This window comes from Arvicola amphibius, chromosome 13 (assembly GCF_903992535.2).
Source record: "Arvicola amphibius chromosome 13, mArvAmp1.2, whole genome shotgun sequence".
Taxonomy (NCBI): Eukaryota; Metazoa; Chordata; class Mammalia; order Rodentia; family Cricetidae; genus Arvicola; species Arvicola amphibius.
Window position 1 is genome coordinate 57,572,409 of NC_052059.1, and position 27,000 is coordinate 57,599,408.

The window sequence follows — 27,000 nt, forward strand, 5'->3', positions numbered from 1 at the left end:
ATTCACTCTCTACAACCTGACAGTATGGTTTTATATGTTGAAGACAATGCTTACTTACTTCATCAAACAATGAGAAGCTGAGCTGGTGCCTAAGTAGAAATTTCACCCCAACTGACTAGCATTCATGGTACTCGAAGGTACTCTGTATGCTACTAGAGGAGAAAGGCAATCATCAGTACCACCCAGCTACAACTCCTTCAACCTACAACAATGATCTACCTGCAAGGCATACTGGTGTTATTGTAGCATGGATGTTACAGGAGTAGCCAATTACTTTTGATTATATTTAAGACCCACTCCATGAAATGGAACCCATAGCCGTCACTATTTCAGTGACCGAGAACCTTAGACTAAATAGGTCATGGGCCCTAGAGGAAAATCTACTATTCCTTTTCTGCTAAAGCAGTGATTCTCAACCTGTGAGTCATTCAGATATTTGGAATATCAGCTATTTAAATTACAATTCATAACAGTAGCAAGATTAGTTATGAAGTAGCAACAAAATAATTTATGGGTCCTCACGACACAAGAGGGACTTATTAAAGGGTCGCAGCATTAGAAAGATTGAGAACCACTGTGCTAAAGGACCATAGTAATAAAATAACTAGAAATGGTATACTGATATACTCATAGATCAGTGCTTTACTCAGCCCTCATCAGAAAAGCTTCTACTTGCAGTAGATGGGAACTAATATAGAGACCCACAATTGGACAGTATGCGGAAAGTGAGACACATTGGAGCAGTCAGTCCTAAAGGAGATGTCTTCAACCCCCCACTCGCACCCCCCACACACTCAGGTATATGTGGAAGAGGAGACAGAAAGATTGTAACAGCCAGAGGTAATGGATGACTACAGCGATGACGCCAAGGAAACAAGATCTAGATGCAACGAAGACTGATACAAATATGAATTCAGACATTGTGGCAGCACATACAGGATCCACGCAGGATCAAGACAAATGCCCCACACTAAGAAGGGGAAGTGGACAATAAGCTATCTGCAACTGATATTCACGAGCAAAGAGAAGATCCGTTTTCTCCAGTGGAATCTCTCTGGGTATATCAACTACACTTCAGGGCAGGCCCCATGCCCAGGAGTAATTGGCCAACACAAAATAAACTTCATGGTAGATTTGTGAATCTGTTGTTTCATTTTGTTTTGGCTTTTTTGTCTTATTGGTCTTTGTTTTTCATGTTTGTTTGTGTTTTTGTGTGTTACTTTGGTGCTGTTTCTTTTCTTTTTGAAAGAAAGAGAGTGAAAAGTGGTGGTCAGAGAGGAGAGGAGAATCTGGGAAGAACTGTGGGAAGGAAAATATCTGATCAAAATATATGAAAAAAATTTCAGTAAAATGTATTTAGTAAAACACACTACATATTACATTCTATTAAAAAACAAAACAAAAAACTTGAGTGAAAATGTTGGCTATTTTATGTTTATTTAAAACATTAAAATTTTTTGCTTGCGATCCATGGCCTCTATCCTGCTGTATTTTTTCTTTTGGTGTGGTCATGCCTACCTTACCAGTCCCAGGAAAGCACTGTGAAGCAGATCACTACTTTACTGCATTCACAGGCCCCCTGCTGGAAAGGAATTCAGGATGAATGTCTCACCTACGTCTGATGGCAGAGGGTTGATACTGGAACTATGAGGTTTGGGGATGACAGGTTAGGGTAGATATACTGCATATTATAAAAGAAAGGAATTGGATTTGGAGTAGAAGATGGATGGCTTGGGGCTGAACTGTGCCCATTCAAATTCAGATATTATGTTAACATAGGGGAGCTTGCCAGCACAAGCTTGTCAACACAGATTACATCCTTTGTCCCCGCCTTTTCTCGAGGTCTGTCTTTCTCATAACTCTCACGCCATTACTATTACTGTATTTCTAATTCAATTTGAGAAAGCTGACTTTTTAAACATGAAGTATTAATTATATTTCTATTTAGCAGTAACAGTTTGAAAATGAAATTAAGGAAGCAATACCTTTTGCAATAGCAACAAGCAGAATAAAATACACAGCATAAATTTAAATAAGAAAGTTCAATATGTGCTCACTGAAAACCAAAAACAAATATTGTTTAAAGATTTAACAATTGAAGGATAGTCATTGAAAACTTTTTTTAATAGTGAAACGTAATCAATCCACAATGTCTCCCTCTCTTATGTAAAAAGTGATAACAACATAACCAGGTAAAACCACTGAAATCCTTAATCCTAAAACTTTTGGTGATGGGTGCTTAAGGGGCTAGTTTCTTGTTTGGCAGAGCAAGCAGCTCTGTTGGAGAACACAGCCAAACAAGAGGCAAATTCTGCAAAAATGAAAATCCAGTTTACAGAAAGGACATATCCTGATTCCTCATAATCTCTGATTTTATTAACCTTCTTAGAGTAACAATGATACAAACCCAGTCCTGGCAGGACAGGATAGTTTTAAATTCTTCTGCATGTTTCTCTATTATATTATTGCTTTTAAAAACTGAGTCTAAAACCTAACCTCAGTGATACACATACAAGTGTGCACTTTTACAGAGTTCATTTGGCTGGGGCTGTAGCTCAGGGGCAAAGTGCTTGCTTCACATGCATTACAATCTAGCATCATCCTCAGCACCGCCACACCCTCCTCCCTAAAAAGAGGAAATAAGTGGACTTATTAAGTGAAGGCACACAATCTCAGGAAGGAAAAAAAAAACACGCACATGTTCTCACTTATATGCAGAATATAGTCAATAATATATGTGTAGACACATGAGCAAGTGTGTACAGAATAACATGTAGAAAAAGAACAAGAAATGGTAAATATTAAGAGCTGAAAAAGGATATAAGCTTTGGAAGAAGTTATGAAGCTAATGGTTATTTTAGTTCTAAATCTGCCGTGGATTTCTGGTATATATTCAATAGTGAAGTATAAAATCTAACATGAGGTGTGGCAGCTTAAGAGTTTCTGTACTAACCATGTAGAAGTTCAAGGAGATGTACAGACTTTAGATGTAGTGAATTTTGGTATATGATGTTTTTTACTTGCAAACTTATTATAATAAAGTTTATTAAAAGTGTGTGTTTTTTTCATAAAGAGGCCATGCTTTACCTCCTGGTAGAATTATTCAAAATGCTTACTTTTACAGCATTACTTAATTGTTCAAAATTATAGCCTGCTATCTTCAGTGCTTCATCGATTTCTTCTGTCTCCTAAGAGAAAGAACAATATACAAATATAAAACACAAAAAGAAATGTTTAGCTACATTATAATTGTAAAAATTTGAGCTGTAATTTTGGTTACAAATGCAACAAAGATCTACCAATGAAGTGTAAAAGCATGCAACAATAATAAAAATACAATCCCGCTTATCTAAAATTTGAAAAAAATAACAATTTTATTTCCACACTATGAATAGAAACTCAGGACCTCAGGTATGCTAGGCACCATTCTACCATTGAGCTATATCCTCAGTCAGTAGAGGAACTCAAATATGTAGACCAGACTGTTATCAAACCTGCAGTAAGCCTCCTGCTCCTGTCTTTATAGTGTTGAGGTTACAGTAATAGACCACCACACCTAGTGACCCGTGAGTCATCTGCCTCAGCCTCCCAAGTGCTGCTAGTACAAACACGTGCCGCAAGGCCACCACAAAGATATTGCTTAACAGCAAAACTGCAGCATGAATCCATTTTCCAATTTAAAATTATCTCAGAAAATGTATCACGAAAAATAAATAGAAACAGTTTTTAAGAAAAGATGAGTATAAATATGGCTCTGTTCAGAGTTTAACTTGATAATCAGATTGTAACACACATCTGTAATCAGAGCAGTTGGGAGGTACAGGCAGGAGGATCAAATCATCTTGAACTATGCAGTGAGTAAGTTCAAGTCCAGTTTGGACAACATGAGGTTCTGTTTTTTGTTTTTAAATTAGAGTTAAAAGAGAATGAATACAATTTAGACTTCACTCCCCTTTTCCAGACCAGTAATGATTTTTACAAAAAGTCTCTTTTAGAGTCTGTTCTATTACTAAGCTCAATTTCAGCAAATGTTCATCATTAACATTATTCAGAATCATAAAGTAAAATTCAATCTTCAACAACAAACATCATTATCAATAACAAATGCAACTAGGCCTCTTAGCTGTCATTAAAATAATTGGAAAACTATATTCAGAGTTTAGAAAATTTTAACTGTACATGTTTCAGGGCATTTGGATTAAATAACTAAGTTAACGGGAAAAAACTAAATTCATGTAAATATCAAGAATTTCAAAACCAAGGCAGTCAAAGTATGTCTTAGGAAAAGGACTTACAAAAAGATTTGTCATAAACACAGGCTAAAACTGTTCAAGCAGAAAGCAAAGCAAAAGATTCAAGTGAGGAGAGTGGGTTTGTTACTTTTAGGCTTCTAAAATAATAATTGTAGGAACCCTGAGAGGAAACATTCAGCTACTCAGCATAAAGCCAAATGTTTGGTTTCACAATGCTTCATGACCAATGTTTTTCATACCGACATTACAGCTGACAGGCTTGAAACAGTCCTGTTTATGGAGGATGAATGTTCCAAATCAACAATTAGCTGGTCCATTGTCTTTTTAAGGTCTGAAGAACAGTTCTTTACCCTGAAAAGGTCAAGTGTGTTATTTGAAATACAAGCATGAATATAATCTCCATTGCATTCTCATTTTTATTCTCTATTAAAATTAGAGATAACTTATAAGAATATGTTTTCAATTATCAATAAGGAGAATCCATAAATAAAATTACTTTCACATAATTTTAATATAAATTTAATTTAAGCAAATTCCTAAAGTACCATATTTTAATTTCTTAGGCACCTTTATTTACTTGGTATTTGGGGGAAGAAATACTACTAATGACTGAAATGTTTTAAGCTCATCAATTAAAGTAATGCATGCATACAAATAAGTACTTATATGCAGAAATGTCAGCTATTAAAAGTGCACTGATAAACATGGGTAACAAGAGACCTTATCTCAGAAAACTTGAAACTCCACATAACACAATCCATAAATAAAACTGTCTAAACCAAACTGCATTTAAGAATGAAGAGTTACTAATATAAATTTATGTAGAGCGTTTAATTTAAAAACTGGTCATTTAGAACAAAGTTTGAACTTTTACTAGACATTACACATATATAGACAAGAGTACAATTTGATTAGATTATATGAGATGTTAAGTCAGAAATTTCCAAAGTAAGTAAAGGTCTGTGAAGGAAAGCAGAAGAGCTAAAGCACTCAACACAGCAACGACTGGCTAGCATGGAGGAGGAACTGCCTCATCATCTACCACAATCTCTATTTTGTGTTCAAACTCAGTCAACACTGTTCAATAAATTGTTTTATTTTTACAGATGTCCAAATTGGCAACCCCAAATTTGATAAAAATGGCCACTCCATGGAGACAAGATCTACGACCACCGAGTCACATGATTCCTGAAGCTGTGTTCTCGTTATCTGCAGACCTCATGAAGAAAGTGACTGGTGATTATGTTTGTAGGTGAGAGAAGTACTGTGACTGACAGCACCTAGATGCCAAATTTCAGGTGAGAGTTTTCCACCCAAAGACACAACTTAGCCTCTCCCTAACTCATTAAAGTATGAAAAGAAAAACGATGGTGGTATTGTGAAAATCTAGTAATTCAAATTCAAAGAATTTGAGATTTTAACTGGATAGACCAGGAAGAACTAGAGAGCAAGGAAAAATATGGAAGTGAAATGAAATAGAGAAAAGAAAACAAGAGAATTAATAGGGTAGTAGCGATGGAAGACTGGAATAGACATAGAAGAAACTGTCAAAGCAAGAATATGTGGGAGGTAAATGAAAAACAATATGAGAAATCTGGATAATTTTCTTGGTATTATTTATAAAATTAGTTCCAAATGAGATAGTTCCTTGAAAACTCCTATATTTTTAAGTCCAGACTGACTATTAAATATTATTTTAAAAGTTAAAATCTAGCTGAGCAGTGGTGGCATATGCCTTTAATCCCAGCACTCGGGAGGCAAAGGCAGGCAGATCTCTGTGAGTTCAAGGCCAGCCTGGTCTACAGAGCAAGTTCTAGGACAGCCAAGGATACACAGAAAAACCCTGTCTCAAAAAAAAGAAAAGAAAAAAGAAAAAAAAAGAAAGTTAAAATCTATGTAAATATGAACAACTATGTAAATAAAGTCCTAGAAAGCTGGTGTACTGGCTAGTTTCATGCCAATTGACATAGCTAGAGACATCAGAGAGGAGGGAGTCTCAACTGAGAAAATGTCTACATAAAATTGGTCTGTAGGCAAATCTGTTGGGCATTAGTGATTCATGTGGAAGGACCCAGCTCGGGAGTGGCACTACCCACAATGGGACTAACATATGAGTTCAGAAAAACTACAGAAAATATAAAAATACGGCTTTTTATCTAATAAACATTACATGTTTTCTCTGTGTATTGCTCCAGGGGTATAGAGAGAAATAAGATGGGTCTGTGCTCTTAGAGGGTTAAAGACTAGCAGGGGATTTTGAAAAGATAAATAATTAAGGCCATAAAATAGCAACATAATGGTTGTATAGTTATGCTTAAAAATCTCTATCAAGGATAAAGGGGTGAGTATGATAAAAATATATGTATTAAGATATAATAAACTCCATATAATATATGGAACTAAAATCTCTAATTCAAAGACAGTATTCACACACACACACACACACACACACATACACACATACACACACACACACACACACACACACACAGCCTATGTTCTTCCATTCTTTTATGTGGCTAAAACACATAGAAGAATGGAAAAATAAGGGAACTCAAAAGTTGCTATTTTTCTTTTTATAATCACCTCTCAAGCCACATTATCCTCATACTGCACTTCTACCGTTCTTAAGATCAACAGAAAAGTATTTTTTCTTTGTAACTTACTATCGTTCAGCTGCGATAATTTTATCTAATTCTGGAACTCAGCCTCCTGTTTGAAGGCTTTCTCCATTCTTTTCTTTTAAATAAGGACAAACTAATGCTGCTTCTTTTGAAGCTGGACCGTACATTCCACTAACAGTCAGGACAAACTAATGAACTTAAATAGCACCCTATAAACAACAGGCTAGAAACACATTTAACAATAACATTTTAACAATAATTTTAAAATTGTTTAGAAATACACCGAGCGTTAAATGCTAAAGCGTCCACATGAACATACATTTTAGGATGCAATGCTTCCAGAGAAGAATCTTCTTTAATAAATCCATGACCTTGATTCATACTGACAGCTGTATGAACCTTAGGACAAAATGAGATTAAAGAAATTCATGTCACTCAATAAATTCTGCTAATAAAAAACCCAAACTACTTTTTGTGTGCTATTCATAAATAAAACTAATAACTATAAAGATTCTGAAATTCTCTGTAAGTCATGGGAAAACTGTACTTGTGGTTTTACATTAATTAATATGGGTAAAAATTAGCACCCTAATGATTAAACAGAACATTAAATTTACCAAAATAACTTTTAGTTACATTCTAAAGGAAATTATTGCAACAACACTGTAAACTTTTACTAGACATTACACATATATAGACAAAAGTACAATTTGATTAGATTATATGAGATGTTAAGTCAGAAATTTCCAAAGTAAATAAAGGGTAAAAATTTGCTATTAAACTCTACACTAAATGATATCTTTACTCTGTTCAAAAGTACAAAATACTATCTAGTATAAACTCTAAAAACATTATTGGCTATAAAACAAAAATTGAATAAACTGAGAATTATGCCCATTTTCTGGAGATAGATTTAAAATCCTAAAGTTATCCAAATATAAAAAGTAGTCAAGCCTGGTAGCACTGGCCTGTATCCCCAGCTACAGGGGGCTAAAACAGAGGGATCTCAAGTTCAAGGACAGCAATGGGCAACTTAGCAAGACTCTGTTTTTAAAAATCCTAAATAAACAGAAATCAAAATGAGCAAAATACCAGTAAGACAAAAATTGCCCAAACAAAGCAAAATGAAGCAATAAGTCTATAAAAATACCATTGAGACCTTTTGTCCAACTACTCCTAGAAATGGGACTCACCCTAGAGTGTGGTTAATATATCCAGTAAGACTTCATTGGAAGAAACTGATTTTTCCTTTGCCAGCAGGTACTCAACTTCATATGGAAAAGTAAAATACCCAGGACTGTCAAAACTATCCTGTACAATAAAAGAATTTCTGGAGACATATCAATCCCTGACTTCAAACTCTACTACAAAGCTACAGTACTGAAAACAGCCTGGTATTGGCATAAGAACAGACAGGAGGACCAATGGAACCAAATCGAAGACTCGGATATTAATCCACACACTTTTGAACACCTGATTTTTGAGAAAAAAAAGCAAAAAAATATCAAATGGAAAAAAGAAAGCATATTTAACAAATAGTTCTGGCATATCTGGATCTCAAGATGTAGAAGAATGAAAATAGACCCATATCTATCACCATGCACAAAACTCAAGTCCAAATGGATCAAAGACCTCAACATAAAGCCAGCCACACTGAACCTTAGAGAAGAGAAAGTGGGAAGTACACCTGAACGCATTGGCACAGGGAACCACTTCCTAAATATAACTCCAGTAGAACAGACACTGAGAGAAACAGTTAATAAATGGGACCTCCTGAAACTGAAAAGCAAAGGACACGGTCAACAAGACAAAATGACAGCCTACAGAATGGGAAAAGATTTTCGCTAACCCCACATTAGACAGAGGTCTGATCTCCAAAATATATGAAGAACTCAAGAAATTGGTCATCAAAAGAACAAATAATCTAATAAAAAATGGAGTACAGACCTAAACAGAGAACTCTCAACAGAGGAATCTAAAATGGCTGAAAGACACTTAAGGAAATGTTCAACATCCTTAGTCATCAGAGAAGTGCAAATCAAAACAACTCTGAGATTCCATCCTACACCTGTAAGAATGGATAAGATCAAAAACACTGATGACAACTTATGCTGGAGAGGTTGGGGGGAAAAGAAAACACTTCTTTTTTTTTGTTTGTTTGTTTTTTTTTGTTTTGTTTTGTTTTTCGAGACAGGGTTTCCCTGTAGTTTCTAGAGCCTGTCCTGGAGCTAGCTCTTGTAGACCAGGCTGGCCTCGAACTCAGAGATCCGCCTGCCTCTGCCTCCCGAGTGCTGGGATTAAAGGCGTGCGCCACCACCGCCCGGCCAAGAAAACACTTCTGCATTGCTGGTGGAAATGTAAGCTGGTACAACCCCTTTGGATATCAGTGTGGCGATTTCTCAATTAGGAAACAACCTTCCTCAAGACCCAGCAATACCACTTTTGGGTATATATCCAGAGGATGTTCAATCATGCCACAAGGACATGTGCTCAACTATGCTCATAGCAGCTTTGTTTGTCATAGCCAGAACCTGGAAACAACCTAAATGCCCCTCGACTGAAGAATGGATAAGGAAAATGTGGCACATTTTCACAATGGAGTACCACATAGCAAAGAAAAAAAAAACCAACATCTTAAAATTTGCAGGCAAATGGATGGAGCTAGAAAACATCATTTTGAGTGAGGTAACTCAGACCCAGAAAGACAATTATCACATGGACTCACTCATAAGTGGTTTCTAAATATAAAGCAAAGAAAACCAGCCTACAAATCACAATCCCAGAGAACCTAGACAACAATGTGAACTCCAAGAGAAACATACATGGATCTGATCTACATGGGAAGTAGGAAAAGACAAGATGTCCTGAGTAAATTGGGAGCATGGGGACCTTGGGAGGGTTGAAGAGAAGGGGAGAGGCAGGGAGGGAAGCAGAGAAAAATGTAGAGCTCAATAAAAATCAATAAAAAAGGAAAGTATAAATCAAGTTCTGTCATTTTTGTTTATTTTGAGAATTTAGTGTTTTAAAGATCATTTCTTCTAGCATCTGCGATTTTTTTCTCTGTGTTTTTAATTCCCTTCAGTCTGAAGAATCACTTCCAGCATCCTATGTAGAGCTGGCTAAATGGCCACACAGTCCTGTAGCCTGTTTTTATCATGGAATGTTTTTCTTTCTTTAACAATTCTGACATAAATTTTCTGGGCACAGTTATCTTTCCTGGGAGCTATAGTCTTCAGACTTGAAGTATATATATTTATGTCCTTTTAGCTTTTGAAGTTTTTGCTGGAAAAAAAAAACCAGCTGCTTTTTGATGGGCCTCTATCTCTGACTTGGTGTTTCTATCTTGTAGCTCTCAATACACTTTCTTTGTTCTGTTATATTTAAAGTACTAATTATGCATGACACTGGGAATGTTCTTATCTTGTGCTTCTTAATGTTTTATGCCTCTTGTACTTGGATGAGCTCCTCTCTAAATTAGGGAGATGTGATGGATATTCTTCATTGTAACTTTCTGGCACTAACTAAAATCTAAATAGTTGCACACACCTGTAGGAGATTTTTTTCTTAATTAAATAATTTCAAGTGGGAAGACCCACTAATAGTCTGGATATTTGGAGTGGGAAGATCCAAATTTACCAGATCTTTTGCAATGGGAAGATATACTTTTTGTCTGGGCCACACCTTCTGCGGGCAGCTGATGTAAGGATATGGAAGAAAGAAGCTTGCTCTATCTCTTTGCCTGCTTTCTCTTGCTCTCTCTAGCAAGTCCATTCCTTCACTGGTATTAGAACCTAGTTCTTCAGGATCAGCATATACTGAAGAGCAGCAGAGACATCCAACCTCTCAGACTGAACACCTACTGGATTCTTGGACCTTACACAGCCACTGTTGGATTAGCTGGACTACAGTCTGCAAACCCCTTTAATAAGTCCCCTTCTCTATGATATATATATATGTGTGTGTGACACACACACACACACACACACACACACACACTTCTGTAAGTTTTGTTTCTCTAGAGCAGTGGTATTCAATCTTTCTAATGTTGAGATCCTTTAATACAGTTCCTCATGTTGTGGTAACCCCCAAGCATAAAATTATTCTTTTGGCTACTTCCATGACTGCAATTTTGCTATTATGATAAATTGTAAATACTTTGGGAGATAAAGGTTTGCCAAAGGGATCACAATCTATAGGTTGAGAACTGCTGCTCTAGAGAACCCTAAGACGGGATTTTCTACTTCAACTATATTGAAATATTCTGGCTTCAGCATAGAACTCTTATAAATGTTTATTCATTATCTGTAGATTTAGTCTTTTCATGGCATCCCAATACCTTGATTTTTTTTAAAATCCACATTTTTAAAAAATTATCAGTCCTTAACAGAATGTAACAATTCTTCTGTATTGTCTTCAAGACCTCATGTTCTTCCACTCCTGTGGACCATTCTATTAGTGTGGGTTTTAACTGAATTTTTTATGTTTAAATTTTCATTTCCAGCATCTCTTCAGATGGGTTTCCCTTCAAACTGTCTCCTTTTTGAATTCCATTTTCATACCTTGTGCTGACTTCCTGATTTACTCAATTGTGTTTGCGCTTTTGGGAATTCAAGAAGTATAGAACACAAGAATATAGTGTTCTATTTAATTTCTTCAAACACATTTATCATCATTCTTTGAACTCTGGAATTTTGCCTAAACTGCCTTATTGAAGGCCATTACTCTGAGACTGGCAGATTTCGGAGGAAACATGTTATCTTGACTTTTCATGTTACTTATGTTTTCTCAGTGGGACTTGCACATTAAGAGTTAAATTGTTGATTGAATATTTTTAGGTCACCTTTCTTCTTTCTGTGAAAGTGTCTGCAGTGTTGAGGAGGGACTAGTTTGTGGTAGGGATGACTTGTCTTTTATCTGTTAGGCTGGTATCCAGGCCATAAAACCCTATCCCTAGGGTCCCTGTGAGAAGAATACTGTCTACAACAACAGTCATTATTCAGTGGTACTCCCAGTATAAAATCAAAGTAACAGCCAACCATAAACAATCACCCCTTAAACACTAATCATTTTAGTGAATAGGGACATTAAATCCTATGTGTACTAATATATCAGTTACCGTGGGTATGAGCAAAAAGAAAAAGACATTTAAGACTACTAATTAGTATTGGGATGACAGAAAGTAGAGAAAGATAAATGTTCATAGGAGGAGGAATTGTAGGTTTAAAAACGTGGAAGGGGAATGAGCAAATCTGCCTAAAGGTAGACTAAAAAGGAAGAAGTAAAGATATGCTATTGGGGTAGGGGTGGGCTAGTAGAACAGCACCATCTCTAGGCTAGCACCACTTTTCAGGATGCTGAGGCAGAGATGATGCACACCAGGCCAGATGTTCTTTAGGAAAGGAAAAAGGAAAAGAAAGGAGAGTGGAAGAAGGCAATATAGGCCAATAATAGAGTGGGGCCAAACTAAATGCTATCAAATAGGAATAGATTCAAGAAAAGAACACGCTGGATGGAGACGGAGGATATGAAAACTGACAGGCTGACTGCTGGCTTTCTTTCATCTAGACTGTTTCTCGTTCCTTCTCCAGCTCCGGGAATATTGTCTTCTCATTAGGAGCTCCTCTGCAATGGTTGGTCCTATTCTCCCTTCTGAGTCTTACTTTGGAGGTTGGTTACTGATGCTGTCCGAGTCTGTGCTTCACGGGAAAGGACTCACATCTTGGGCACCACTGAAAATTCCTCAGAGTTCTAGTTGTGAATGCAACCCCACCTTTGTGCAGGTTTTGCTAATGTTCAGCAAGCTGCTTCATTTTAAGGCAAAAGTTCTGGCATATATGTTGGTAATGTAATGTAAATCTGATTCAATGCTTTTCTGCAGTTTCTCCAGTATTGTTTGTCAATTTTCAGCATACAGGCTCACGACATTTAGAAAATTTTCTGAGAATATGTTTTACCAAGGCTCTCAGGCTGCTGGAGTACCACAGCAGCAGAAGTCTTTTGGAAATGGCATTTTGCTTCTGTTGTTTGTTGGCAGTATCAGGTATCTATGTTTAAAGGGCAGGGTTCCCCATAGTTTCTCCTGGCATTGCTGCTATTGTCCTGAGTATGGCCTTTTCCTCTAGCTTTTATCAGAATGCTTTTCTGATAACTGTTTCCAGCACTTCCATATTATTCCCTGGAGACTCCGGCCTTCATTACTGTGTGTTATCAGCAATCTTTCCTAAATATATACTTTTTAAAAGAAAAAAATTAGGTATTTTATTATTGTTGTACAAGCATGAGAGTATGTGTGCCATGCATGGAAGTCAGAAAAACTGTCCAGAGTTGGTTCTCTCCTTCCACTACAGGTTAACTGAGGGTCTAAAATTCGGGCCCCAAGTGCTTTTACTTGCAGAGCCACCTTTCTAGCCCTGAATATATGCTCTTTGTAACACAAGTACTAAAACATATACATATTTATGACTGCAATGTAGAAAGAGCTGGTTTTAAAATTCTTGTAAGCCATGAAGAAGAAGGAAACACTTCTGAACAACAAAATACAATAAGCATTAGAGGTAGAGAAGACCCTAGTCTTTTATTTACACAAGACAGTGCTAACCCACTGTATAAAGTAACCTTACAGTTAAGAGAAAAGATAACTTCAAAAGAAGATATGCAAAGGCTCTGTTAAGGACCCTCAAAGGAGAACAACTGGTAAGTCACATGTATGATACATGAAAAGTCACTTCATTTCAGGGTTATCAGTGTTTTTTTGTTTTTTTTCTTTTCTCTCTCTCTCTTTCGTTTTGGTTTGTTGAGACAGGGTTTCTCTGTGTAGCTTTGGAGCCTGACCTGGAACTTGCTCTTGTAGACCAGGCTGACCTCGAACTCACAGAGATCCACCTGCCTCTGCCTCCCGAGCGCTGGGATTAGGGCGCCACCACCCCTGGCAATTATCATGTTTTATTGGTAGCAAATTACAATTTAACAAGGTGGTACCTTTTCCACCCATCAAATTGCCAAACATTAAAATAAACATGACAATTCAAAATGAATTTCAAAATTTGAATTTTGGAACTAGCAATTACAAGCTTGCTGACAGGTTTGTTTTGAAAATGGGAATGGGTTTTAGAAATTATACAAACCTTGTATTAATTAAAATTACTTTATTATATATCCATTATTGTGGACTTTAACAAGAATGGGTAAATGCTGTTAAGAGAGATAAGGCAGACTACAGGATGCTACTAATTGTCATTATTGTGAAAGGCAAGTATTTGGTATGGAAGAGTTGTTCTAAGTGAAGATTTTTTTCCTCAAAATTTATTTTTTATCTTTTAAAATTTATTTGTATTTGTGTGTCTGTGCATGTGAGAGGAGGTACGTGTGAAAGACAGGGGCATTGGATCCCCCAGGACTTGGAGTTATAGGTAACTGTTCTGCCCAACATGGGTGTTGGAAGCTGACATCTGCAACAACAGTATGTGCCAATAACCACTAAGTCATCCCTCTCCAGTCCTTCTTCCAACATTCTAAGTAAAATGTGCTACCTATCTATGTATTATTCACTTAGTTAGGTAAGGAAAATGTTACTATTAATATACCACACTATATTAAATGATATTTTAAAGCATATCCTCAAAACTGAGAACTAAAAAATCTTAATTTCTGGTTAATTGTGAAATTCTATCTCTACTTAATCTTCCTTAAGCTTACCATTTACTAGTAAGAAGTTACTATAACTAGAAACAGATGTGATGAAGGACATTTCTTTTAGAAAATATGAGAAAATGTTAAATACAATGATGCAAGATTTCAGTTAAAACTGTATGAAGAATCCTAACTTTAAAAGTAGGTATTAAATAATATGTATTATTAAATAAATGCACATGTGCATATATATGTACATGATTGTTTGCCTGCATGTATACCTACATACCATGTTCATACCTGGGATCTGTGGAGACCAGAAGGGGAAGTTAGATCCCCTGAAACTGGAGTTACAGACAGTTTTGAGCCACCATGCGAGTGCTGGGAATTGAACCTCAGTCTTCTGCAAGAACAGGTACTCTAATGGCGGAGCCATCTCTCCAAGCCCCGCCACTCGTCTCTCTTAAATTTTAATTTGTTACTTTTGTTGCTTATAAATGAAAAAAGTGACCTTTATTAGTATTGTACACTGAATATGCAAAGCACTGGTGTTCCTGGGATGTCTCATACGTGCACATCATGTACCTTGGTCATACACATGCACACCCCCAGCTCTTCCCAGCTTCCCTCTCTCTGGCCTCTTCCTTCTCCCAGAATAGTCATTTACCTACTTTTATGTCTTTTTTCTCCCCACTGATTACAAACAAGTCAACTTTAACATGTTTCTTCTATGATTCTCATCCCAGTGATGTATATAAAAAAAGATTTCCTGTCCAAGACAATAAATTACTTAAAATTTCTTAATTTACTTTTTTTTGAGACAGGGTTTCACTATATACCTCTGGATATCCTAAACTCACTATATACTAGGCTGACCTTAAACTCACAAGAGGCCTGCCTCTGTCTCCAGATTGCTGGATTAAAGGCATGCATGGACCACCACAACCAACTACATCTGAAAATTTTTATATAGTGGTATTTCTAATCATATGGCAGTTTAATAATATATACTAATTATCTCTTTATTTGGATGATGATTTACCCTTTTCCCTTGAACTAACCTATTTTGAAAGTAGTTTAAAGGTCAAGAAAATGGCAATATTTCTAGGGTGTTATCTATATGATCCTATCACAGTACAGAATCTATCATTTTGCTGTATAAAATTATATAGTGGTTATTATCAATAACTATTACCAATCAAAAGCAGGTATGGATAATAGGAAAAAAACCATACAACTAGGAAAAACAAATGTAAGCCAATACTGAACTAAATTCAGAAGAACAAAATGTCAATTATAAATGGAATAGTTTTTGGATTAAATTTAAGTAAACAGCACTTGATTTCCATGTACATATAACTATAAATTATCTGTGAATACAAGTATCAAAAATCTCAATATTTAGAGCACAGATACCATTCCAAGGTGATAAACCACATTTCTTACATTCAGATTGTTCACTAAATTTGGAGTAGATTCTTTTATTCTCCCTATACATTATTCCAATAAGTCTTAGGTACCAACACAAAAGGAATGGCTACCAGTTTCAGGAAGACTTCCCAGAGATCTAAATAGGGACAATCCAGCAAATCTCAAAACACTGAATATAAACCTTATCACTGTGTCTTAGGGATGGGGATACAGAGGAAAGGATGACAGTTCATATCCCTCCCAAAGTAACAATAAAACTAATCCAAATGTTTCAAAGTAGATTTATCACAACCCTAAAAATAAAGCCATTATTTGTAAATACATTCTAGATACTATGTTATTCAAACTCCTAAGAATAAGACACAGATTACTTGGGACAATGTAGCACCACGAGGTGGTGTCTTACCAGGAAGGATCTTAGCCTGTGTCCATCTCAGAGAGGAGAGCTATAGCGTCTGCATGAGGCATCTGCCTGACTCTGCTTTCTTTCTCCCACAATTCTGTTCTGTCTACTCTGCCTACCTAATTTTCTGTCCTAACAAAGGGCCAAGGCAGTTTCTTTATTAACCAATGAAAGTAACACATGACAGATGACCCTCCTCCATCAGACAAGGGCAGAGGTGGTCCAAGGTGCCTTCTACTTCCCTTTCCCTTCATGTACGTTTCCTCACAAGATTGAATCTGTCAAAAATCTACCACCATAATCATGAGAGATAAGGGACTCTGTCTTCATATAACCTCCACATCCGAAGATCTCCAAGATCAAAGTGTATAGGAATTTCCCACAATAAAGGGCACAAAGTGTCATTCCAAAGCAGACAAGACAGCAGATATTTCTGTTATAATTAAAGCATTCACAAATTATAGCTTATATAGGTGGATTGTATATAACTTGGAAGCCAATGAACCTACAACTAAATATTAAAAGGTTATTTTAATGCCCTGGAAGTTTGCAGAGTATTTTTATATCATTCAGTTGTTATTCTTAAAATCATGATATGAAGAAGCAGGCATCAGTCCCATCTCATGAGAGCAAAAGCTCAGAAGAGGCTGACAGAACAAGGGCTCTATTTTTATCTACTCCTCCATATTAAATACTACCCTGCTGGGGAACAGTGGCTATCAATCCAGTCCGTGTCTCCAGTGGAATGGTAAATTTACAGAATGTTAGTCAGTTCTGTGGAATGTATTATAGAAACCAAACAGTGTTTGTATTTGTCCTAAATGCAAAACACCAATTTGTTCTCACTTTCAAGGGCTGAAAGATTTTAGCCCTAGTTGAACTGTTATACACTTAGTATTTCTGGGATAAATATCAACACCCAGCAGTTAGTTTGCTTTCCTGTCTTTGTACAGTACCATGTCTCTACAAACGACTGCTCAAAGACGAAGAGGAGCAGAGTTCCAAGTCTGTTTGCAAGGTTTTGGCATAGAAAATAGGGAAGGATTTTTGAAAGGAGTATACTACACTGATATAAATAAAAAGAGCTAAGTTTTCCACCAATGTCTTCCAAGAGTCAAAAATATGTGGGCATTATCTATGACTTTAATTTACTTTCTTCATCACTTTGAAGAATGAAAAAATGGATAAAAGAGTTTTCTTTGTATTGTAATGTTTATGTCTTATGTACATATGAACTCGTCTGTGCCTGAGAGTGCACATGTATGTATCACTGCATGAGTGTGGAGGTCAGAGGAGAAACTCATCAGTCTTTGACATGGGTCTGGGGGATGTGAACTCAAGTCCTCAGGCTTGCTTTGCATGTACTTTGAAGATCCATCCTCCTGGCCCATGGACAGTTTTATCTTCTGTTAATGCTTCTTTATTCAGAGACTAAACAGTCAAAATATAAGTTTATAGTTTCTGATTGGAAAAATTTTAATTGTCTAACATTTTTATCTATAACAAGAGGAACCATTAAATATGAAAGGCTATAAAACTTACCTCACAGTCAGGGCATTTACTTGTGGTATATTCTTGAGTTACTAACAGGCACCGTTCACAAAAGGCATGTCCACATTGAAACTCATGGTGGTGACCTAGTGATGAAATTTCATCAATTAAACATTTTACAATTTGTTCATATCTAATGGGGGAAGAGCTACCCATCAAAGGGCAAATTCAAAAAGTATGCTATCCTATAGGAAAAGACACATAGTTTAGTTAGATTGGTTGACTTATTAAAATAACATTTAGGAGAAACGACCAAAGTCAAAAAGGGAGGGGAGAAAAATCAGAAGAAAAATCATGCAGGGCTATATATTTGCACGAATCCAGTTATGAACCTATACGCTATGAACTTTCCATCCTCTTACAATCATACAGAATGTTCTGACATTTCATTCGACCTTTGTAAATATGTCGAACTGGCTGCAAATATGTCCAATCAAAAGATGGAAAAACGTATTGATAATTTGGCTAATTAAAAAGTTTAATCCAGACTCCAACCTTGTTTCCATGTCCAATCTTCATTCTGTTTGCTAACACTACCCTTGGCTAATTGGCATTTCCCGTCTTATGAAAGAAAAGGTTAGGAAAGGCTGACATGAAACACTGATAAGCATTGTCTCACAGTAATCTAAGATGTCAGCAGGGATGAAAAACAGGAGAGAAGCCAAATGTTACTATTTTCATACACATGACTCACATTAAGATTATTTTTGTAAACCTAGTATTTGTGAAAAGTACCTAACCTCGGTTGAAAATACAGTATCAAGATGTCAAGATGTAAATGTGGACCACTGAGATGGTTCAGTGGGCAAGGGTACTGTCTGCTAAGCCTGATGACCTGACTTCGATCCCTACATAATCATTATCGGAGAATTCTTCTTCTGGCTTTCGAATGTGTGTATGAGTGTACCACACAGACACACAAAGATAATGTATTTGCTTTTTGAGATAGGGTCTCTAACTGGCCTGGAGCATGTCAAATGGGCTCTGTTAGCTGGCAAGTAAGCCCCAGAGATCTGTTTCTGCTTCCCCAGATGATTTAAAACAAGCTTTCCCCCCCCTTAAGTACCAGGCACACACAGGGTACATAGATATACATGCAGACAAAACACCCTTACACACAAAATAAAATCATTTTTCTTAATAAAGGAAATTAAAGTTAGTAATGTTTTGATAGAACACATTTATGGAACTCTTGCTGAATTATAATAATATCACCAATTTGACTTTTTACTAAAGTATTTTAATTTTTCATCGAACTGAAAGTAGGCAACAAATTTTAAAGTCATTTATATTTCAGATATAATATTACCAAAACAATAAAAATTTTCAATTGTTTTGATAAAATTTCTGATATTGTCCAAGTTGGCCTACAGCTTACAAAGCATAACTATTTTACCAGTTGAACATTTCCAAATCTTGTAAGACAAATGCACAGACAAACCACTGGCTTTAAAAGGTTCTACTTAAGAACCTTTTGTAATAAATTTCACCTTAAGATGGACATTTTCTAGGCCGGGCAGTGGTGGCTCACGCCTTTTATCCCAGCACTTGGGAAACAGAGACAGGTGAATCTCCTTGAGCTCCAGGCCAGCCTGGTCTACCAAGTTAGTTCCAGGACAGTCGCCAAAGCTACAGAGAAACCCCGTCTCAAAAAAAAAAAAAAAAAGGACATTTTCTAACAGAAGCATTGATCAAAACTCCAAATAGGAGGCTAGAGCAAGGGCAGCTAGTTTGCCTAGCATGTGCAAGGATCTTGGTTCTATTCCTGGTACTGAAAAACAAATGCCTCCATAGAGATGATACTCTCCATGGAAAATGCTACCAGCTTTCTCTACAGGAGGTTCTGTCTCCTAAACGGTGTCCATTTTGAAAGAGCCCACTGACCTTTGCTTTTAAAGTATAAACAGGAAAAGGAACAAAACTTTTTAGTCCTTTCAGGAGTTTAGAGTCAACAACTTATTCCTGTTTAAGTTCCCTAAAGTACTCAAGTTACATTAAAATAACCTGAACTTAAATATTCATTTTGTAGATTGTAAATGAGCTTAATAGAAGTATGGTGACCAAAGGCAAACACTCTACTGTCTCCTCAAGAAACAAAATCCACATCACAAGATTCACAAAAGGAACTACAGTTTCCCAAGCAGTGCTTTTAAGATAAACTGGGCCTTTTTATTTTATTTTATTATTTATTTTTTGATCTAAGTGCTTTTCAGTCTACTTGTTACTCCTACAAGAAAAACTACCCAGGAAAATCAAGTTTCATTCCTTCTTGACCACAGGATCACGCAACATTTGTTTTTGTTTGTTTGTGCTTGTTTCCCAAGACAGGGTTTCTCTGTGTAATCCTGGCTGTCTGTCCTGGAACTCACTGTGTAGACCAGGCTGGCCTCGAACTCACAGAGATCCACCTGCCTCTGCTTCCTGAGCGCTGGGATTAAAGGCATGTGCCAACACCACCTGGCTGGTTTTTTTTTTTTTTTTTTTTTTTTTTTTTTTTTTTTTTTGCTTTTTTGAAGCAAAAGGAGGAAGAAGTCTGAGGAGGGTGACTCCAGCCAAAAAGCACGGGACAGGGAAACCAAAAAAAAAAAAAAAAAAAGCACGGGACACTTCTCTGCTCTCTCTTTCATGAGTCTATCAACTGGCGGAAGTGTGAGGGATAATGCTCCGGAACTTGGCGGTGGCCTGGGAAGGGCTAAGGGCGTCTCTGTCACTCGTTCTGGGTATGTGGAGAGAACCTTGAGGGGGCACAACTGCGCACAAGCCATGGCCCCTCACTCACTCTTGCGGCCTGACCTCGCAGGCCCAGTACAGCTCCCACGGAGGCCAGCCCGCATACCCCACGGGGACACCCAGCAACCCCCAGGCTCCTCACCGGAGGCCACCGACACTTTTCTTCCACACCGAGTGCACTGGCACCCCGAAGCACCCTGCGCACTCTTACTCCCCACTTTGTGGCAGGAAGACGCGCTGAGCCCGGTTGTCGAGGCCTCGGCCGCCATCGCTCCTCTCCGGGTGGGGAGCAGCAGCACGTGCGAGTCCCAGCTGCCCTTGCGGCGAGGGCCAATCATAGGCGTCCGTGGCCAAGGAAGCCAATCAGGAGGCAGAGAGACTAGGTCCCGCCCCAGGTTACTTCTGCGTGGATCTGGGCTTTCGGTTTTATCCGGGCCACCAGCTGTCCAGAAAGAGGCCTTGAGTTTACTTACCCAGGAGTCACCGTGTTACACCCTTAATCGATTCAAACTTGGGCTTTGTGTATTATTATTTACATCGTGGGGGACCTCAAGCATCAGGTCTTTGGAACAAAGGAGGCCCCTTCTCTGTCTGATCTGTGTCAGGGCAGCAAGCTTAGACCTTGATAGCAGCTGTAGCAGAGAAGTCAATTAGCGACCCTTGTGGGAGATCAGTTAATTCCAAACAAAGGGATGCTCATTACTAACAGCTGCTGAGACTCATCTGCAAGGCTTTGTCTTGGAAGACATCAGTGATGCCAAGAATTTGCAAACTAATAGATGCCTGCTTGAGAGGCATGTATCTAGTAATGAAATATTTTAAGATAAGAAGTCAAAACGGTTTACAGTAGTGTGGAAAGTCTTCCTAGACATTGCAAGGTTCCCCTAGACGCTAAACCCCCAACTAGTACTAATAGGAGTAAAACAGGAAGTACGCATTCTGGGGAAAAAGAACACAAGGAAAGACTTTAGCTGGAAGACACAGTGGCTGAGAAATGATTAATTTATAAATCATTCACCGAGGGTATTAGTTTCCTTAATGTGGGACTTTTGGAGGAGAATTTTGTAGCATCCTGAATATTGGACTTCTCTCTTTAATCAGGAAAGCACCGGAGTGGTTTTGTGAAAAAAGAATGGCAGAATCAGGCAGAAGAAGCACCTGGAAATGGCAGGACTGATTCAGCTGCGAAACATAAAGCCTGTGTATTTAGCTTCTCTTTTCCTGTCTGTGTTGTGTACGTGATTGTGTGTTAAAAAATAAAATATAAATTGTGTTCAGAGGCACACCCCTCGTAGAACAGCAACTGTCATTTTTGTATTTTTTTGTAAAACAATTTTGTACCTTGAATTTTGTACGTATGTATTGAAACACTGTAAAATTGAACATGAAGTATACCTCAGAATCTAGATGTGTGCCATCTACTTGTAAATTATTATGAACATGATTGCTTTTTTAGAATGTCTTTTGAAAATAGTGACCAATATTTATGGGTATGAAAATAAGCCAACTTTTACCAATTGAGAACTTTTATAATAGACTGATTAAAAAGTTTTAATACTCCTACTGCAAAATCCTTGTGCCTTGTTACCTTTGGGAAGAATTATGAATGTTTAAATCTGTCCCCATTTACCCATCCAGTAGTTTTTATTGACTCATTCATAATGGAACTTAAGGTGCTTCCTAATACTAATCAAGCCAGTATTCTTATGTTGATTTTCTTATGGGGGTTGGGATGAGAGGGGGAGGTTTGGTCTTTCTCCCAGCATCAGAAACATTCAACCCTTCCTCTCTTTAACAAACTGGAGTCTTTGCAGTCTTTGTAGGTTGCTTTGAAACCTCATGCTGACTAGCACTTGAGCACGTACAACCGTCTTTTCCTTTAGGTATCAGTACTAGTTTACTTTTGGATTTTGCGTCAGAGTCTGACTATGTTTCCCAGGCTGCAAACTTCTGGACTCAGGTGATCTCTCATCTGAGCTTCCACAGCTGTGGAGATACACGCATAAACACCACTGTTCTTCTTGTAGTATAATTTGAATAATAAGACTCTCGTTGTATAGAGATTCATTTTGGTCAAAATTTCAATCTGTGATGTAGTACAGTATAGTGGTACTTCTGCATATCAGTGGTATTTCTGACTGTTATCAGGCATGGGGCAGAGAATTATGCCTTTGGCAATCTCAGAAATTGAATAATCTTGAATAAATCAGGACTAGTGAAGAATACAATGATATGCATTTAGACCCTAATAGTAGGTACTTAATATTAAAAAGAATGCACAAATTAAACAGAGTTGTCTTAATAGTTAATCTACAATGGTTAGGTCTTTTGTTTGGAACCCTTTATTGCCGATGACTGATAAATTTTTACGACTTTGGTGTCTGCTTTTCTCTCTAGTCTCATTTCCCCAGACACACTGTTCTCAGTTTGATAGGTAATTGTAGTCAGATCTTTGGGCCACCAGCTCACAAATAATTTTATAGAGACTTATTATTAATTATAAAACCTTGGCCTTAGCTCAGGCTTGTTCCTAACTAGTCCTTATGACTTAAATCAAGCCATATTTAAAATCTACATTCTGCCACATGGTGTTACCTCTCTTCCATCTTGCACCTTCTGTTTCCTTTTCATATTTGTCTGGTGACTCTGCCTTTCTTCTTGTCAGAGTTCTCTCTCTATCCAGAAGTCCCGCCTATACCTCCTGCCTAGCTATTGGCTGTTTAGCTTTTTATTACACCAATCACAACAATACATCTTCACACAGAGTACAAATATCCCACAACAGTGGATCAATTTCTTTCCAGTCTCAGGAACTTCTGCCAGGAACTCTCTTTCCTCTTCTATTAAATTTGTTTCTATGTTTTTACCTTTAAAAATAAGGACGTAAAGAATAAAAGTGCAAATGCCCATGTACCTTCCAACCAGTTTAAAAGATAATTTAGTTTTAGGTTGTCTAGTTTTATTATATGTTAGATTATACTGACTGTTGGTTATGTTATTAATTCTTCCTTGTAGTCTATATCTTCCACCTAGGTAAGTTTTCTTCTTCAAGGGCATCCTTAAATGCATTTAAGTAACAATTTGTTACTGGTGAATGAGGTCAGTTTTTATTTGCATGAAAAGGAATTTTTTTCTCATTCTCATGCTTGATGGGCTGTTTTGTGATTCCCAACATCTAGGTTATTTTCTCAAATGACTTGACCTTATTTCTATTGTAATTGAGATTATTGTTATTGTTATGTTAAATTGTCATTCCTTAAAAGCAAGTTGTATTTCTTTGGCATTCTATATAGCCATAGTAATTATTTATTGTACCATTTGCTTCTGTGTAGTGGTGACCCAAATACTCGAGATTACAGTTTGAATGATGAAATATTTATTCGGCTCACGGTTTCAGAGACTTTAGTCCACAGCTCTTTGTGCCATAGATTCTGGACCTACGTTGAGGAAGAGCAGTGCTATGCTGGTAGGATGTATATTTTATCCTTTTTTTCCTGGTGCCCCACGGTATCTTGTATTTAAGATCACTTGTTTATTGTGTAGTAACAGCTGTTACTATCTGTCTGAAGCTGGCCTAGCACTTGCTATAGTTCTCAGACTGATCCTACTCATGTTGCCTGTATCTTCCAAGTACTGAAATCACAGGTGTATGCCACTAACCATGATGCTCCATAAACTCTGTCTCTCTGCGTTTCTGCTTCTCTGCTTCTGTCTGTCTGTCTCTCATACTCTCTCTCTGCCTTGTCTTTTCCTGGATTACTTGATTATACTCAAAGATCATGATTTCAAATTCCAAACCCACCTGGAGACAAGTAAATATTCTAGATTACCAGAGGAGTGTTTGTCTGAACTAAAGGTCACACAAGATTGACAAATTTTTTTGCCTTTTAGTTTACCTGCTTACTCCCACTGTAGTAGATCCTGCCATGAAAATGCTTGGGCCAGCAGCCACTTAATTTTTATATTATTTTTTAATAAAAAGAATTCAGTGAGTATACTATAAGGTTGGTAGGTGGAATTTGCTCGTGTTTCTCTAGTGATTGGTTTAGTGGAGTGGGTACCTTCTCAAGGTTATTATTCATTTTGGCTCTTCTAGTCTCATCTCTTGGTCCTTTTTGCTCTTATAGATATGGGACAATCTTCTTTAGTCTAGATTCCATCACTGATATACTCTTCTGGGCTATGACTTTTCAAAATTTTTGTTTATATCTTTTATTTAGAGACACTTTAGTTTTCTGTGGTATTTTTCAATAAGATTTCTGATTTGCTTTAAAAATTCTCTTATGATAAACACTCACCTTGTTATCTTCCATAATTCATTCCACATCCCATGACATATTTATTGCACAAGTATCTTGCATAAGTTCCATTACCTTCACTTTAACATTCCATTTGATTTCTCGTGTTTTCTTAGATGAGCAGGTGGGTGCCAGGCATCAAAACCACAGAATGTCAGTTGGTCATGGTGGTGCACACCTTTGATCCCAGCACGAAGGAAGCTAAAGCAGGCAGATCTCTGTAAGTTTGAGCCCAGCCTGATCTACATGGTGAGTTCTACATGGCCAGGGCTACACAGTGAGATTCTGTCTTAAAAATAAGCTAAACAAACAAACAAGCAAAAAAAAAACCCACCAAAAAACCCCAAACAAACTACAAGAACACAATAATTTTAACAGTGTGGAGAATTTTAATTTATCTTTTATATATTGTTGTAATACAATCTCAAAGTGCATATATGAGCAAATGCATGTGCACACACACATACATACACACACAGAGGTGGGGGAGATGGAGGGAAGAGAGGGAGGGATAGAGCAGGGAGAGACTTAATCCATAATAGTGTTTCACCTTTGGTTTTGGTTTTATCTTTAATATAACTTTGTGTTTTCCATTTTTACTAAGATAGCAGGTAGTAAATAGTTATCGTAAACATGCAGCATGCACCTAGTGCCAGTTTAATGCTGTTGTTATTCTTACATGCTGTGTTTCTGTGCGCCACCAGAGGGTGAGGCAGTAGGGAGAACATACCACCCAGCATGCCGTGGTGTCGAAATGCACCAGATGGCACTGGCTCATAACGTTTGCTCTTGCTACTTTGTCTCTGGAGGGGCGTGATATGAAAAGCATGAAATTCTCAAAGTAATAATAATAATATAAAGTACTGGCTATTTTCCATACACACACACCACACACCACACACACACACACACACACACACACACACACACATACATCCCAGAAAAGGTAGAATACCCAACTCTTTGCAGAAATGATTGGCTTTTCTTTCTTAAAAACTAAAAGGCGGTGGGATGGGAAGAGGCTTTGGAAGGTGCTCTCCTGGTCATCTTTTGTTTGGAGTGGTGAAGCTGAGGCTAAGAACCACTCTGACTTTCCTGGGCTGAGCAAGAGCCCTAACTATTCTGACTTCCAAACTGTGTAATTACTTTTCTTTCTTCCTTTTTAATTTTTATTTTATTTATATGTTTTTTTTTTTTTATTTTCAGAAGACTCCATTTAGGGGTACGTGAACAGATAACATAGCGGCCTTGGGGAAGAGTTGGGAGGCTTTTCTTGCACTCTCTTGCTTTTATGGTGTGTTAGTGAAGAGAACCAGGGTTGTATTACCTCTCCTTAAGACACTCGTCCTTATGTTGAGCTCAGAGGAGACCTAACCAAAACCTGGGGAAGTGATCGTACAAGGCCCAAGGACATCCCTGTGAGCCGTTCTGGCGGGAGCAGCAAAGTCTTTGTATCCACTAGGCTCTTTCTCATATCTCTGCAGAACTCTAACATGGTGGTCACCCTTGTCCCTTCTGCAGTTCCTTCTTTGGGGGAAAACCTCTGTTTGTCACCATCAGGATAAGTGGGTGTAAACAATAAGTAGGAAATGCAAGAACACCTCAAGCTTGAACTTGGCCAGCAGAGAGTGACTCCTCTTTCTAGACGTTGGTGTGCTTAAGAATCCATCTTACCCATGCTTGCAACCCTGAGGTTCTGCCTCTATGGCTGGGAGAAAAGCTCCAGTGTGTGCGCTTTAATAGCTGTTCTGGTGGTTGATGCCATTGGCCTGTGTCCTGCGCTGAAAAGCCTTGCCTTACAGAGTGGAGATTTTATCTCTTTACCTTTCTGTAGCCCCTCCATTTCAAAGCATCCATCTACCGCTGACTGCATCAGCTTTTCTGGGTGACTGGGTTTATTTACACTGAGTTAACATTAATTATCTCAAAAGGGCAGAGTCTATCCAAGCCCAGGCCATGAGCCTTCTCTGTTACGATGTGAGTGAAGAAAGGTGTGTTTGGGGTTGACCTTTCCCCCCTATTGTTTAAAAAATTTAAATTTATTTTTTATCAATAAATAAGAAATAAAAGTTGTATATATT

General features: G+C 37.5%; 1 protein-coding gene across 2 annotated transcripts in view; it reads right to left on the reverse strand.

The window, feature by feature from the left end:
• The window catches only part of Rnf17 (ring finger protein 17), a 129,921-nt gene extending 109,031 nt beyond the window's left edge, over nt 1-20,890 (reverse strand). For both annotated transcript variants that reach the window (XM_038310477.1, XM_038310478.1), the window contains exons 1-5: nt 20,764-20,890; nt 17,883-17,977; nt 7,197-7,276; nt 4,493-4,604; nt 3,117-3,188 (exon numbers count right to left, since the gene is read on the reverse strand). In XM_038310477.1, coding sequence (XP_038166405.1) covers nt 3,117-3,188; nt 4,493-4,604; nt 7,197-7,276; nt 17,883-17,977; nt 20,764-20,890 — 486 coding nt within the window. The remainder of the gene's footprint in view (nt 1-3,116; nt 3,189-4,492; nt 4,605-7,196; nt 7,277-17,882; nt 17,978-20,763) is intronic.
• Between the last annotated feature and the right edge of the window lie 6,110 nt (nt 20,891-27,000).